General features: G+C 43.1%; 1 protein-coding gene across 12 annotated transcripts in view; it reads right to left on the bottom strand.

Moving 5' to 3' along the window:
• Nucleotides 1-16,276, bottom strand: part of RYR3 (ryanodine receptor 3) — a 1,134,733-nt gene that overhangs the window by 514,456 nt on the left and 604,001 nt on the right. For all 12 annotated transcript variants that reach the window (XM_068253938.1, XM_068253930.1, XM_068253931.1 and 9 more), the window contains one exon: nucleotides 11,847-11,984. In XM_068253938.1, coding sequence (XP_068110039.1) covers nucleotides 11,847-11,984 — 138 coding nt within the window. The remainder of the gene's footprint in view (nucleotides 1-11,846; nucleotides 11,985-16,276) is intronic.

Raw genomic sequence — 16,276 nt, 5'->3', positions numbered from 1 at the left:
TGTAACAGGACATACAACACATAGCTATTAACCTTAAAGGGCAACTGAAGTAAGAGTTACACGGAGGCTGCCATATTCATTACCTTTTAAACAATACCAGTTGCCCGGCAGCCCTGCTGGTCTGCAGAAATGTTTTAATAATGCCAATAACAACTATAGCAAAAATTATTAGAGGCAGAGAATCAGCAGTGCTGCCAGGCAACTGGTATAGCTTAAAAGGAAATAAATATGGCAGCCTCCATAGACCTCTCACTTCAGTTGTTCTTTAAAGTGAACCTGAGATGGTTCACTAGCCCCTATTTATACTTACCTGGGACTTCCTCAAGCCACATGACCTCCCTAGCCATCTTCTTCGGCCCCTCCATTCTCTCACTATATCTCTCCATTCTGCTGGGCTTCTGTGCATGCGCCCTCATCACACTCCCGTGTCCTGGAGCATTCTGCGCCTGTGGGGGAGCCTATCTACCCTGGGCTAAAGCCGGATCACAGCGGACTATTGGAGAGGTCATTGGACTTTCCGCTCCCACTGACTGCACGTGATCTGGCAACAGGTGGAAACACAGTTTAAGGGCTCATTCACATCATTGATGCAGACTGGCTGTGCTATCTGGACGCAAAGCGTACGATCAAAGTTAATGAGATCAGCACTGTGATTCCTAAAAAATGCATGTAGCAGTGTGATAGCGCATCACACTGCTGTGCAGCGCATATGATGTGAATGCCAGGAGTGCTGTCTATGCACTTCTGCCATTCTTGCGTGTTGCACATCATATGTGCTGCCAAAATGCGCACCAAAGTGCCTATGATGTGAATGAGCTCTTATGCTGTAAAAGCAAAAAAGTCTGTTTCCACTACTGCTGGGCATACACGAGTCGATCCAGCGGCTCGATTAGCCGCCGGATCGACTCCCGCCGCGTCCCTGCGGCCATCCGGATCGATTCCCGCTCGTCCCTTCCTTATCTTCTGCTCGATTCCCTGCTATTGTCCGCCTACGGGGGATCGAGCAGGGAATCGATCCGGCGGGTCATCGGACCTGTCGGATATTATCAATCAACCCATCAGCGGCTCGATTGATAAGGGCTGATCCACCCGTGTATGCCCAGCATAAGTCTGAATATGCAGATGGGAAAATGCCGCCTATTCAAACAATAGCTTGCTGTCTAGATCGCTTGCCAATCCGGACAGCAGTCCAGCACTTCTCCCTACCATGCAATTGAATCCCTAGAACCGTGCATGGCATAGCTATAAGTGATTCGGCTTCGCAGCAGCACCGATGACTTACCCAATTCGGAAATGGACATGGCACCTTATGCTGGGTAAACACGATGCAAATTCTCGCTCGATCAATTATTTCTGACATGTTTGATTGGGTCTCAACTGATACAGCGGTCGATTTTGCACACTTAGCATTAGAAAAATCGACCGCTGTATCAATCAAGACCCGGACATGTCAGAAATAATCAATCGACCAGTCGATAGAGCGGGAAATCGCATCGTGTGTACCCAGCATTACAGATGTGAATGTCTGTAATCATCTGTAGCTACCATTCAGCTAACTTACAAGCTCCAAAGCCCTGTTTGATTCCAGGGTTAATTTGCATATCTTATCAGCCTCCTTCACAAACGTTTCATGCTTTTACTAACACCTCCTGGTCTCAGGAATTTTTACAACCACTAGCCTTTGTCCTGGTACAGCAAAACATACCTTCACTCATTCCCGAATCCCTATAGTAAAAAGCCTGTGACAGAGAACTGTGACAGACTGTCAGTGAAGCGCCCACAACTGAGCCGACCAAGATAAACATAGACCTCTGTGACGCTCAGGACTTCAAAGTGTCACTATACTGCGGAGGAGCAGAAGGACGGGCAGACACTCTGCTTGCTGTGTACATCTCAGTACTTCCTTCTTCTACACCTCGGCCACGCTAACAGCTAACGCAGGCACAGGAGAGGGGCGGGCCAGGCCAGCCAGTGGAAGCACTCTCATTGGCTGGCACCAATTTGGGGAGGTTTTAATATTAATCTTCTGTGTCTTGTCTTGTTTTACCGGCAAATGCCCTGCCGGTAAAAAAAATATTCCGGTACCGGCTTTCTGATGAAAAAAACGGCCCTGCCGCCCGAATACCGGCTGGGTGGCAACCCTAGTCACTGTCCCCCCCAGTGCCTTCCCGACTAGTTATAGTGCCCCCCGCTGTGTCTGTGCACCCCTGTGGTAAGAGAGTGTGTGGCCAGCACTAGGACTGACCGACCTGAGGTGCAGCAGAGTGAAGAAAGCAACATCGTCATTGCCTCATGTGCACACACAGTGCCAAACACAGATGTCGTTTCCTCATGTGCTCACTGCTGTCCCGTGCTGGCTGCGGTGTAGAAGAGCGGGGGCCTTTCAGTCCGTGCTGGCCAGTGTAGCAGAGCATAGGAAGAGCGGTGTCACGTGCATCTTTGAGGATTTCCTTGCCTCTCTCACCACTCGCACTGTCTCATATGACGCCATCTAGTGGTGTCTTGAGACATAGTGAGTGGGATATACGGTGTATATATATGTGTGTATATATATATATATATATATATATATATATGTGTATGTGTATATATATATATATATATATATATATATAATTATTATTATTACATTAAAGAGACACTGAAGCGAAAAAAAATGATGATATAATGCATTGGTTGTGTAATACGGATAATTAGTAGAATTTTAGTAGCAAAGAAAATATTTTAATATTTTTATCTTCAGTTATATAGTGTTTTTTATAACATTGCATCATTCTCTAATATTTGCAGTTTAGACACTACTCAGCATTCTAAATGGGTTCAAAAGTTCACTAGCCTGCTCTGGAAAATCTTCCCTGCAGAGGGAAAAAAAGATACAATGGGCCATATGCAATTCACTTTTTCTCCTGAGTTATCACCCAGGAGATAATTTTCATAATCTCTTTAAAATTACTTTTCAGCACTTTACAGTTGATAAAGTACCCTACTGTTGGTGTAAAAGTACTATCAAAATTAGATTGAGTATTTTCTTACTTGCTGGTCGTTTAAAATGCATTTTATGACAAGGTGTGAAAATATTACCTAGGAGAAAAGTCAGGAGAAAAAGTGAATTGCATATGGGCCAATGTTTTTTAACCTCCCTGGCGGTAAGCCCAAACTCAGGTCGGGCTACGCGCGCAGGAGGATTCCTCAGGCCCTGCTGGGCCGATTTGCATAATTTTTTTTGTACATGCAGCTAGCACTCTGCTAGCTGTGTGTACTTCCCAATTCGCCACTATCCACCGCGCCGCACCGCCCCCCCCCCCCCCCCCCCCAGATCCCCCGCGCAGCCTGGCCTATCAGCGCCAGGCAGCGCTGAGGGGTGGATCGGGACTCCCGATGACGTGACGACGTCCATGACGTTGATGACGACCATCGCCATGGCGACCGGGGAAGCCCAGCAGGAAATCCCATTCTGAACGGGATTTCCTGCTTCTGCTGATCGCCGGAGGAGAGGGTGGGGGGATGCTGCTGCTCAGCGGCTATCATGTAGCTAGCACTAGGCTAGCTACATGATTTAAATAAAAAAACTTAAACAATAGTGCTGCGCTGCCCCCTGGCGGTTCTAATTGACTGCCAGGGAGGTTAACCTCCTTGCCGGTTATCCCGAGCTGAGCTCGGGGTAACCTGTGCAGGAGGATTGCTCAGGCCCCGCTGGGCCGATTTTCACACAAAAAAATTTATTACACGCAGCTAGCACTTTGCACCTTGCGCAGCCTGGCCAATCAGTGCCAGGCAGCACTGAGGGGTGGATCGGGATTCCCTCTGACGTCCCGACGTCCATGGCGATGGGGGAAGCCCTGCAGGAAATTCCGTTCTCAACAGGATTTCCTGCTTGCGCAGATCGCCGGCGGCGATCGAAGTAGATAGGGGGATGCCGCTTATCAGCGGCTATCATGTAGCTAGCGCTAGGCTAGCTACATGATTTAAAAAAAATAAAATAAAAATAAAAAGTGCTGCGCTGCCCCCTTGCTGCAGTAATTGGAACGCCAAGGGGGTTAAAGCTTATTATCTCAAGTGTCTGGGACTTTGAAAGTCCTGGAGCTGAATGGCTAATTTGCATAACAACTGGAGTTTCTTAGCGCTTCCTTTACTGGAAATAATATTAGACTTGTGTCTCTGCTGCTAATGTTTTTTTTTCTCAGCTGTACTACACATACAAATCATTATATCATCATTTTTTTCCGGCTTCAGTGTCTCTTCAGTGTTTTCGCTTAAGTGGCATCCAAAGCCATGATAGAAAATTGGGTTAGGCTCATAGTAATCGGAGCACTGACATATGCACAGAGGCAGTAGATTGTAGACAGGGACATTTTTAGTCATAGACAAACCAGGCAGATACCTTGGATGACACCAGCAGGAGGGCATACCACAAATCTATTCTTCACACTGTGCTATATGGAATCCCAATGCTGGGTATACACGTTGAGTTTTTCCAGCAAACAGATGTCTCGACAGATCATTTCCGACAGGTCTGATCTGATTTTCGATCATTTTTTTCTGATCGATTTGTATAGAAGTAATCAGAAAATGAATCAGAAAAACAATCAAAATCTGATCAGACCTGTCGGAAATGATCTATCGAGCCATTTATCAGCCAAAAAACAAATAGTTTATTCCCAGCATTATACACAACTGCTAGTTTCACCAACAAAGGGAAAAAAAGGGAAGGATGGTAATTTTAACACCTAAATGGACACAGCTGATTAGCACAACAAAGGATGCCTGAATTATATGTTATTTGCCTTTTCTGTTCTAATCAAGTTGCCTTTTATGTTCTAAACAAGTTGTAATTGATTTAGATTTGTTCTATATTGATTGCTGTGACTTTCTATGAATTTCCAGGACAATATTCCAACATGTAAAAAAATTAATGTATAATGTTTTATAAAGTATCCACACACCTCTCAAAACATGTATTAAAAGATTTTGTTATGTGTGTCCAAAGAGTTTGGGCTAGTAAAACAATTAAAGACACAATTCATTATTGGTGCCAGAAAAACAAATTAATGTAGGTTGTGATATTAATATTCACAAGATAAGAGGAAGCAAAGATGCATGACCTGGGGCACCATAAGGGCCAGAAACAGACATCCTTGTGGCTGAACATGGCATCATATGCAAGTCTGTAGAACATGGACTGCCCAAATGCAATCTGTCACAAAGGAACATGTGGCTGTGATTGATAGAGATTCATTTTTAACATTATTTTGTCTCTCTCATTTTTTTCATCAAGGGGAAAACCAGTCATGTCCACATGCACAACTTTAATCCAGCCATGTCTACATGCACAATTGTCATTGAAAATAGCTACAAAGTGCTCAAAAAACGTTTTTTTAAATTAATGTTATTAAAACAATTTTGCCATTTGAATTTGCAACTGACTATGAATTTCAAAAACTGGTTTAAGCTATTCTTTTACTTCTTTTTAAGTCTGTAATCAGTGCTTACAGTGCAGAGTATGCAGTGCCTGAAAACATCCTATCTAGCTGCATGAAAAGTGAGCTGCACAGATTAGGAGCATGTTACCTTCTTTTTTGCACCTTAATTGAACAACTAGCATCAAACCTAGAGACTACTTTATCTCAGTACTCTGTGGAGGAAAAGATTCATCAGAATCAGAGTCATATTTATTTCGCCAAGTACAACGGGGGTTGTACCCGGAATTATTTTTGGCTCATACAGGGTTGGAGATGGTACAAACACATGCATGCAATCAACACATACAATCAGATACAGATAGTACAAGTAAGCATATACCTATATATACATATCCCTATAGCTGTATTGAAGGACGCGTGGGGAACATGGAGTGCTGCATGTGAGGGGAGCAGCCTGCCAACTACCGACGGCGCTCGCTCGCTCCACAGCAGTTCCAGGTGCCCCGCAGTGTGTCCAGGAAGAGAGTGGATAGAGAAAGAGAGAGATAAAGGAAAGCTAAAGAGAGACAAAGAGAAGAACTAACGCAAGAAGAGAGGGACAGAGGCAGGGACCCTTGGGGCTGCAGATCAAAAAAAAAACCCCTGGGTCCGATAATCAGTCCAACTGATGTGTGAGGATCTCCCCGAGGCCGCGTCAGTGAAAGGGATCCCTCGATGGAGAAATGGGCCAAGAGTCCGCCTGGATGGCGGCCGCAAGACCCCCGTGCCCCCGACAGCCGAAGCACACAGAGCCAGGACTGGAGGAGAGAAAACCAAGCTCTCCAGGGCCCGTGGGGATCCAGGGCTGCCATGTGGATAGAAGGATCCTCCGGCCTTGTTGGATGAGGCCTGCCATGGCGTATCCCACGTGCAGTGAGAGGCCAGTAGGAGCAGCGGAGGACCAGCTGTGACCCTCCTCTGTACAGCGACCTGGATACTCCGGCAGCGCCTGCTGGCTGTTAGCGGTGGGGGAACAGCTGTGCACTCCTTCCTTACGTGCTCCATGGCGGCGGTTCTCAGGCCTCTGTTGAGCGGTGGCAGGGGGGCAGGAGGGGGGGGGCGGCTGCAGAGTCCTCCGAGCTGGCCTTCAACACCTGGAGCCGTCCTGGATGACGCCTGCTGCGTCCTGGTCTCCATGGCGGCAGGGGGACGGCTGTGGACTTCTCCGTGTGACGCTGGCACTGAACTCGGGGGCCGTCCTGGATGACGCTTGCAGCGTCCTGGTCTCCATGGCGGCGGTTTCAGGCGGCTGTGAGCGGTGGCAGGGGGACGGCTGTGGACTCTCCGATGCGACGCTGGTTTTCCCCACTGGGAGCCGTCCTGGATGACGCTCACGCTGTGATCAGGAGGCAGCAGCGGCTGATTAGCGGAGCTCCAAGCTGCCTCTCCATGCGTGCACCCGGCACATGGGCCTCAAACAGCTGCAGTCCAGGAGCGCTGATCCGCACCGAACAGCTGGTCCGCTGAGTGAGGCGGGGCGCAGCCGGTGGCCTGGGAGCCCTCAGTTCTCGTGGTGGTGTCAGCGCGGGTGGTGTTGCTGATGGTTCGGGGGCAGTGGCAGAAGATCAGCAGAGCTCCATGCTGTTTCTTCCTGCCTGCGTGGGTCCCCGAGCAGCTGATCCTCTAGCCGACCATCCCCAGCGCGATCTGTGGCTGATAGTGAGCCGAATCGACAGTGCTCATGTCCTCCGCCTCTTACCTCAGCGAGAGGTGAAACCAGAGAAGAGACACTGGATCAAAGTTTTGTTGATAAATGAATGTTGAAACTATAGATCTGGCCTTATTTTCCAATACATTTTCATCTATTAAAAATGTCTAACAGTTTACAGCCACCTCAAAATATCACAGAAGCAAACTAAATCATGGGTATATAGTAGCTTTTTCCAGCATTGAGGATCATTTAATCTCGATAAAATGTAGTATTTGCAGTGAGCCACTAGATGTCAGTATCACACTGCCAGATGTAAGAGAAAATGCTCTAAACCGTAGTGCAGATTCAAATGCAGATACAGACCATAATCAATCATGCAGCTGTCTGAATCCTGCAATGTGTATGTATGCTGCCATCCCAGGTATAATTGGGGGAACAGTGGTAGAAGTGTTTTATAGTCTATTCACCTGTATAATAAGGAAAATATAAGTAAAGATCATGAAATATACACAGAAAAGTAGATGCACCGTGCAAGGAGAAAGCTCATACACAAGTCTGATGACTCCATTCTAAACAATTATAATCTCCAATTTATGCCCATTTTAAATGCTGAAGGAACTGGCATATTGGTATAAATGAACAATGCAAAAGCTGTACATAGTCTAAAAGGATGATCTAAATTTCTACATCAAGATGATAATGTGAGTATGTTTAGTAAATGACTTGACCTCATCTTCCATCCAATTCTCAGCAGGTACCATGAAGCTCCCTTCTCTTGTATCATATTCCATTCATACTCCACAGACCCTCTGACGGTCACTTTTACCCAACACTAAAGCCCCGTTTACAATTAATCAGTTGCTCTCAGAAAGGACAACTGATTTTCAAAGTAATGTCCATGTTTTACTATGGCACATTTCACACTTAACGCGTTTTAACTGAATTATATTTCACAATGCACTGCTATGGAGAAGAAGAAAAAAAAATGCGTACCAACTGATAAAGTGTAGACGGGGCCTAACCACCAAACATCCACACTAACCTCCAAGCATAGGTAGTATGTGCCATGCTGAAGTCAGACTTTGTATACACAACCAGGAAGACCAGACAGTTATCTATTAGGCCTAGTTCACATTAGCAATCGCTGAGCGCTTTTGAGGGTGCATTTGTAAGCGCTTTTCAGAGCGATTTGAGATTTTCTAAGTGCTTTTTTTGGGGATTTTTTTTCTTCCTGATGACAATCAGGAAGTGAACTCTTTGACCTGGAACTTAATAAATACAAAGTATTTATTTTAAAAAGTGCTCGGCAAATCGATTTGCAATTTTCCTATACTTTGTATTGAAGAGCAAACGCTCAGGAAATGGTGTAGGAGCTGCATTTGTGATTGGAAAGAAAGCTCATTGCTCATGTGAGAACACTCACATAGAGCTACATTGCTCTAGCACTTTTAAAAGGGCACTATGGCGAAAAATTGTAAAATTTAAAATATGTGCAAACCTAGACAAACAAGAAGTACGTTTCTTCCAGAGTAAAATGATATATAAATTACCTTTCTCCTATGTTGCTGTTGCTTACAGTAGGTAGTAGAAATCTGACAGAAGTGACAGGTTTTGGACTAGTCGATCTCTTCATAGGGGATTCTCAGCAAGGCTTTTATTCTTTATAAAGATATTCCCTAAAAAGGATTTAAACAATGATGCTGGCCAGCTTCCCTGCTCCCTACGCAGTTTTTTGGCAGTTGGACAGAGCAACTGCCATTCACTAAGTGCTTTATTATATTTATAAATAAATCCCTGAGACTCCCCTATGAAGAGATGGACTAGTCTAAAACGTGTCGCTTCTGTCAGATTTCTACTACCTACTGTAAGTGACAGCAACATTGGAGAAAAGTAATTCATGGCTCATTTTACTCTGGAAAAAACGTACCTCTTATTTGTATGTGTTTGTACATATTTAAAATTTTACAATTTTTCGCCATAGTGCCCCTTTAAAGCAATTTTAAAAATCAAAAAAGCTCTTTGTGTTAACAAGCCCTCACAGCCTTCACCTGATGGTGCTGGCTACAACCTGTATCAAGCTCAGGGTCATTTGTTAGGTTTAAAAACAGGTTCAATTTAACTTGGGGTAGACGTACGCTTATATATATTAGTTTCTGGTTAATACAGGTGCTCAAATTACTCAAAGAAGAATCCTCAGATAGTCCAGCTGCCAGAGGGCTCCAATTCACATTGGTACATCGATAAGTAAAGCAATCCTCAGCCCTGAGCACTGTCTTTGGCTCAGTTTCTCACACGCAGACCATAGGAACCTGCAGCCACCCAGTGCTCAAAACCAAGTAAGGGGCCACCACCACATAAATCTCCAGAGAGAGCGGGCAAGGAGAGTTTGTACTTCATGTGATTATTAATGAAGTATTGTGCACCTGGGTCCTGTATGCAAGGACCCACAATGTAAGTGCCTATTTCCTTTAATGCTTTTAACTGTTTGGAAAAAAGTGTATCTCTGTTTGTAATCAAGCATCTGACCTCATGTTATGATTTTTGTGGTGGTGGCTATTTGCTTGGTTTTGAGCACTGGGGGGCTGCAAGTTGCTGTGATCTGACTGTGCGACTTATAGTGGAAGACGGTTTTCAGTGATGAGGATTGCTTTACATATATTTCTATATAAAATGTTACAATTACAAAAGCAATTTTTGATTGCATACTCACATATTATTTTTTAATTTCCTCCTTTAGCCCTCATAACTTTCTAGCTTACAGTTCAGTGTAAAAAACTTCCAAGAATAAATCTCTCTCCTTCCATACCATCAGTTCACTAATCTTCCTACCAGGAAGTAACATTTTATGCATCCCTTGTCACTCTTACGGTCTTTATTGTTTTAATTTACTGCAACAAGAAATTGATTACACAAGAAGAAATGTGTTGTAATCACTCCCCATCCCAAAAGCAGCTGTCAGCACTGCTAAGCAGCTCTTGCAGAGCAACACATGCAGAGATGCACAACATTCACAATGGTGTCCATAAAATACAGATTTTTAGAATACTTGAGATGTATACAGATGATATGACAACTTTATATTTTTCCTCCAGGAAAGTGGAAACACATTTTATGGATGTTGACATTGTAAAGGTCATTGGGCTATAAACTCTACACATAAGCAATCAATATAAGTAATCACAAGAAAACTCAGCATTTATTCCGGTTGATGATAGTACAAGTCAGGCATGCAGGGTGAATACTACACATTGTTTACTTTGCATTGTTTACTTTGTTTAAAAAATAAATAAATAAATGTTAAAATGAAATCACGTTTTGAGGATTGGTTTCTCCACAGTATGAATAAACTGCCAATGTTTATTGAAGCCAGTTCTCTTTCTATTTTTCAGCATATTTTGGTTATGCACACAATTATTATTATTATATTAATAATTTTAAAACATTAAACTCTGCCCACTTTGGCGGCAAGATCCAGTGTGTTTCGAAGCTCCTCAGCTTCAAACACTTTAAGAATAAAACAGTGGTTTTGCAGAAGGGGGCAGAGTTTCAGAGCTCTAATGATTTCTTTCGGGAAGCAAGTGAGCTACTGCTGATGTCAAAAGGCTGAAGCTCTGAAAAGGATTTGAAAAATTAAAAAAAAATTAAAAAAACAAAACCCCAATAACAAACCAGTATTCAACTTATAATGAGTTACTGGCAAACTGTATTTCAATAAAGCACTTCAGCTTGTGCCTAAAGAAAATACACATGGTGCTTGCCAAATTAAGTGTCAAGTTAATGGCCTAATAATATTACTGTAAAACATCTGAGCAGGATCGCAACAGGTGAAAAGTTCAGGGAAAGCTGGGTAGGTGGGAAGATTGACATTACGGAGAGAAGATTAATTACCCTTCTGCAACAGAAAGCCTGGCAGCTGTGTAAGCACAAAGTAAAATTTATGACCACTTACTGAAACCTCTTAAACATGAATATCCAGTTGCAAATCAGTTAGGTCATCCCCCACCCAAAAGTGGGAAAAAATGATTCTAACCATTTGGATTATGAAGCTAAACATATATGTGGGCCACAAGGCATCCGAATCATCTCTCTTTGCAGATGCTTTAGGGATACGGACAGGTGGTGCCATCATCTGCACAGCTATTAACACGTGGTTATTTTTTCACACGGAATGCCTTGCAGTACTGCAATGTGATGCCTCAAGCTGAGCTTAAAATTAGTACTGCTTGCTGACTCCCCAACACGATCTGTAAAGGAGTTACTTTGGGAAGGCTTAGCATCATCCTAATAAGTTACTCTGATTTTCATTTTAGTTTACCTTCAGATATTAGCAGAGATTGAAAAGGATTAACCCCCAGGGTCAGCTGAATTCTAAAGCCACAGAATCCAGTGACATATTGCCAGTATTCTCTGGCACCAGGTCACACTGTATTAAGCCCTCCTGGCGTAGATGTAACTCCTGGCGTAGATGTAATATCTTGTTAATGGAATCACTATGTGAACCATTGCTTGAATGTCTATTATCTCCATATGCCATTATTGTCTTTAAGCATGTTTACTTATCGAGGAATTTTACAGTTTTTGTTCTTAAAATATTTTATCTGTATTCCGGATCAATAGTACAAGATTAGGGATTTTTGCCCCATTTTATAGTATTAATGTGTCATTTATTGATCATTTTATTTAGATTATAAGTACCCTACCACAAAAACAGTAATACTTCAAAACATGTTACTTACTTGGCGATTTCTCCTCCTCTTCAGTTGGGGCTTGTTCTTCTGCTTTTGGCCGGCCTTTTATCTTGTACACTAGTGAGCGGAGGCGACCTGTCCATGATGCATCTTCTTCTTCCTCCGCTTCTTCCTCAAGTGGAATACCTGGAACATCGAGAGGTCACAGTTTGCTCAGTAATATGCATGTACACTAGGTGCCTCACTAGACCTCACTAGGTAGACAGAGAATGAGGTAGGGAACTTCTTTAGGTTAAGTTCATGCATCACAAGGCTATTTCATTACATCTGTTATACATATGTTTGCGGCGAGCATCTATTGCATAGATAAAACTGCCTCAGCTCATTATAAAAACTAAAAAGATCAAATATTCAGGCTGCCCACAAACGTTGTAATGGAATTCATATACACCATGATTTTTAAAAAAGTTTTAGCACAAAAAATGTTTCTCATTGAAACAAGAAAGAAGACAATAGCATTGGTAATCTTAATAGATACAGATACTGTAGAATACTCTATGCCACTTTCTGTCCCCTCTTCGCTCCACTGCTCCCCCCCCCCCCCCAAATCAACAGACATCAGCTTGGTGGCAGACTAATAGGGGAAAGGGTGTTCCTTGCAGGAGCGGCACTCCTGCAAACCCACTCTTCCCCACATCTCTGTACCACTCACCCACCTCTATCCCACCACTTCCCAGCGCCTCTCTGCTCTGTGATGAGAAGCAAAGAGCTGCAGTGTTACCCCAGGGTCACTGCCATTTTTTTTTTAAAAATGAAACCGAAACTAAAGGAAAACTCGGCACATGAGCTGCAGTAAGGGGCTCTATCTGATCCGGCCAATCCCCTGGATCAGGGTTTTTTTTTGTTTTGTTTTTTTTACCTGGCTTGGGTTCTCTAGAAGATAGACTTCCAAAAAAACCTTATCTACAATAGTGTTTCTCAACATCATGTACCCCTTTTGAATGTCTGTGCTCACCAAGTGCCTCTTGTAATAATAGAGATTATCTCAAGTACCCTCAATCGTTTCCAAGCATTTACTATTGCTTTTAATTAGCTAAGTACTAATGTGGTAGTGTTGTTTACTGTATATAGGATTTTCAATCTAAATTTCACTCAAAATTGCTTATAGTTAATTAACTACATCAAGCCCAAGTACCCCCAGGCCCCATCAGAAGTACCCCCTGTGGTACGTGTACCACTGGTTGAGAAACTAGCATCTACAACATGAAATAGCAATCATTTCCTGCAGTAGGTTTATTATTTCTTCCTTTGTGGATGAGTTCTCCTGCCTTTTTTTAACAACATAGGTAGTGCCATGTTGCTTGTGATATCAGCCCTATGCTACACACATATAGACAAGATCTTGTGAATACTCTTTGGGCTTGGTTCTTAAATATAGGGAAAGTGGAGCATACAGGAGAATTTAAGACATGTAGAAAAGAGGTAAATGGGAATATTCACTAAAAGATGGTAAAGATGTGTGCACAAGCAGTGCACAGCAATTTTGGCAGTACTTACGTCACTGATGTAGCATTGGTTGGGCAAATAGCGAAGCCCATGTTACATAGGTTGCATACAGAAATGTAACCATTTCGTGACTATCCGCTGACCTCGCACAAAGCTGAATTGCAGTGCTTGTAACATCTTGTGTGCCATCATTTGACACATTGGGATGTTAGCAGGGAACAAAAAAAAAAGTGGTATATCCCTTCTCAGGACATCAGCCGCTGTGCTTAGATGAAACTCCGTGGGGGTGGGGGGCACTGCCTTTTGAACACACATGCCGAGTGCTACCAAGTGCATGGCTGGTGCAGGGGAGCACCTGACAGGTGGTGAATACACTGCCTTCAGCCTCCCATGGAAAATGGGCCTTAAAGGAGATATCAGGCAAAATAAAAAAAAAAAAAACAGATTTACTTACCTGGAGCTTCTTCCAGTCCCTGTAAGCTTAAGTGTCCCTCACCGTATCTCCGCTCTCAGCAGATCGGCCAGGGGTCCACTCTGTAGCAGCTGCCGACCTGGCGAGGTTGGCGGCTACTGCGCCTGCACAAGTGGTCTCGGTGGGGCGGCAGCTGCTACGGAGGGGACCCCAGGCGAACCGCTGAACGCGGAGCTACGGCGAGGGACACATAAGCTTCCAGTGGCTAGTGCAAGCCCAGGGTAAGTAAATCTGTTTTTTGTATTTTGCCTGATATTTCCTTTAAGTTGGTCATCTCTGTTTTTAGACTGCTGATCCACTCCAAAATGTTTTATTCTGGTGAAAGATGTACTTAAACAATTATATCAAAATGAATATAAAGACATTCAGAGAAATAAGAATGTGTGATCAACCAAAAAGGTATATTGATACAATTTTTTTTTACCTACACTAAAGAAATTGGGATGCTAAAGTTTATTTATTCCGAGACATTTAGCTTTATCAGTTAGCTATTAAAAGATATTACTTTTACAAGACGTTTTTTTTCTACCTACTGTACATAATTTGTTTGGCTAACACGATACAGAAACATTTTTACTACTTTACTCCGAGACAAATTGATCTATAAATTGGGTAGTTGATTGATGCTGGTCCTCCATAGGCATTAAAAACTGCAGCATTATAGTAGACAGTACAGTAGCCTTAGAATTGGTATGGCCTTTGACCCTAAGAATTGTTTGTGGTAAATCTATGTTCTATAATTCCTAAACCCTTTTTGTTGTGAAATTTCTACTCTTATAGGACTTCCATTTAGGTCCTATTTACCAGCAGTGGTGCTTGGCTACCTCTTTTTGATATCCGGGTTATTCCAGTTCTGGATAGCAAAAAATCAGGAAAAATCCAGATATCTGGATTTGAACAGTGCGGAAATCCGAGTCTATCCAGATATCCAAACTCATTATCCGGGAAATCCGGAATCCGGACTGAATTCTGGAACTGGCCTTTAAATTGCTTCCAAAATGTATTTTATAGTAAATGATGCATGAAGCATCATGTTTTTTTAAAGAAACAGAGCAATTGTTTATGTGGTGAGGTATAATAGAAAAAAAAAAGTTAGTAGTACAGTAATCTAATCCCTAATAACCTACACGCTACTGTAGCTAAGGCTTGCTGGCCTAGCCTGTGTACACAACAGGCCCTAACCTAGCCTAACAGCTGCAGCACTGAGTCTGACTGTCACACTGACTAAAATCAAAATACAAGCTAGCTAACTAAAAACAATACTAGTGTAGTACAGGTGTTTAGGAGCAAAAACGCAAGGTTTAACACAGTAATACAGCACTTGCTTAGCCAACAGCACTGGAGATGTCTCTCAGTGAGCAGTCACAAGCAAGGATGAGATTCTCATCATGGCGCCCGCCTCATATACAGTAGGGGGTACATCAGTGAATTGTAAACCTTTTAAACTGCAATAGTCGGAAGTGGTCACGTGGAGCGTTTTGCATGCCTCCCTCTGCCCTTAATCCATTGCTGCTTGTGATTCACTACTGGACCCTGTCCTGGTAAAATGTATGTATACCACAATCTATATTGTCCATCTCTGTATGCGCAGTTTATCATTGTACTTTATAAAGCAACTAGTAGACCCAAGCCCGTTTAAAAACGGGCTAAAGGTCTTTTTCTACCGCCACTGACGCCGCCAGTCACTCCGCATGCGCGTGCCCGCAGCCCCGTACCTGCCGCGCAAACGCAACCGCCCACCCACCTCAGTGGGCAGTGCGCAGTAACAAAATAACTGGGATGCTGCATAACTGCTGGACGCAGCGACAGAGGGGAATTATTATAAAGGATATTGTTTGTGAGCATATCCAAACCCCTATATTTATTTACTGTTCTTAATTACTTTTTGCACTGATTGGACATCTGTTGGTATATTTGCACTTTAACTACACCTATCAAGATCTGATTCCCTAGACCCGGGTCCTTACTTTCCATACTAAGATCTATTGCAGAACCTAGATGGATCTACTGCAGTTTAAAAGGGTTACAATTTATTGATGGGAGGTGAGGCACTGTTATTGAATGATACTTCCCCACATTATGTTGTGTTGTGGAGGGTTGCATTAGTTGTGCAATGCACATCATTTTAAATGTTTAAAAAAAAACTCTTGTGGTAATGTACAACTTAAATTGTACATTACCACCACACCACCAAAAACATTACCAGTGCACCACCCAGCACATTACCATAACAAAAGGGACATTACCACTGTACCATCAGAAACTTTACCAGCACTCCACTCAGCACATTATTGTAACACCCCCAGGGACATAACCACTGCACCACCAGATATATTACCAATGCATAACCCAGCACATTACTATAACACCACCAGCGACATTATTCCTGCACTACCACATCCTACTAAAGTAACAAGAATATTACGGCTATACCAAAGGACATCAACACTACATTAACAAATACAAAAGCACTAAAGACATTACTATATGAGAAAATGCT

Source organism: Hyperolius riggenbachi, chromosome 9, assembly GCF_040937935.1.
Source record: "Hyperolius riggenbachi isolate aHypRig1 chromosome 9, aHypRig1.pri, whole genome shotgun sequence".
Classification (NCBI taxonomy): domain Eukaryota; kingdom Metazoa; phylum Chordata; class Amphibia; order Anura; family Hyperoliidae; genus Hyperolius; species Hyperolius riggenbachi.
This window is presented reverse-complemented; position numbering and strand designations above follow the sequence as displayed.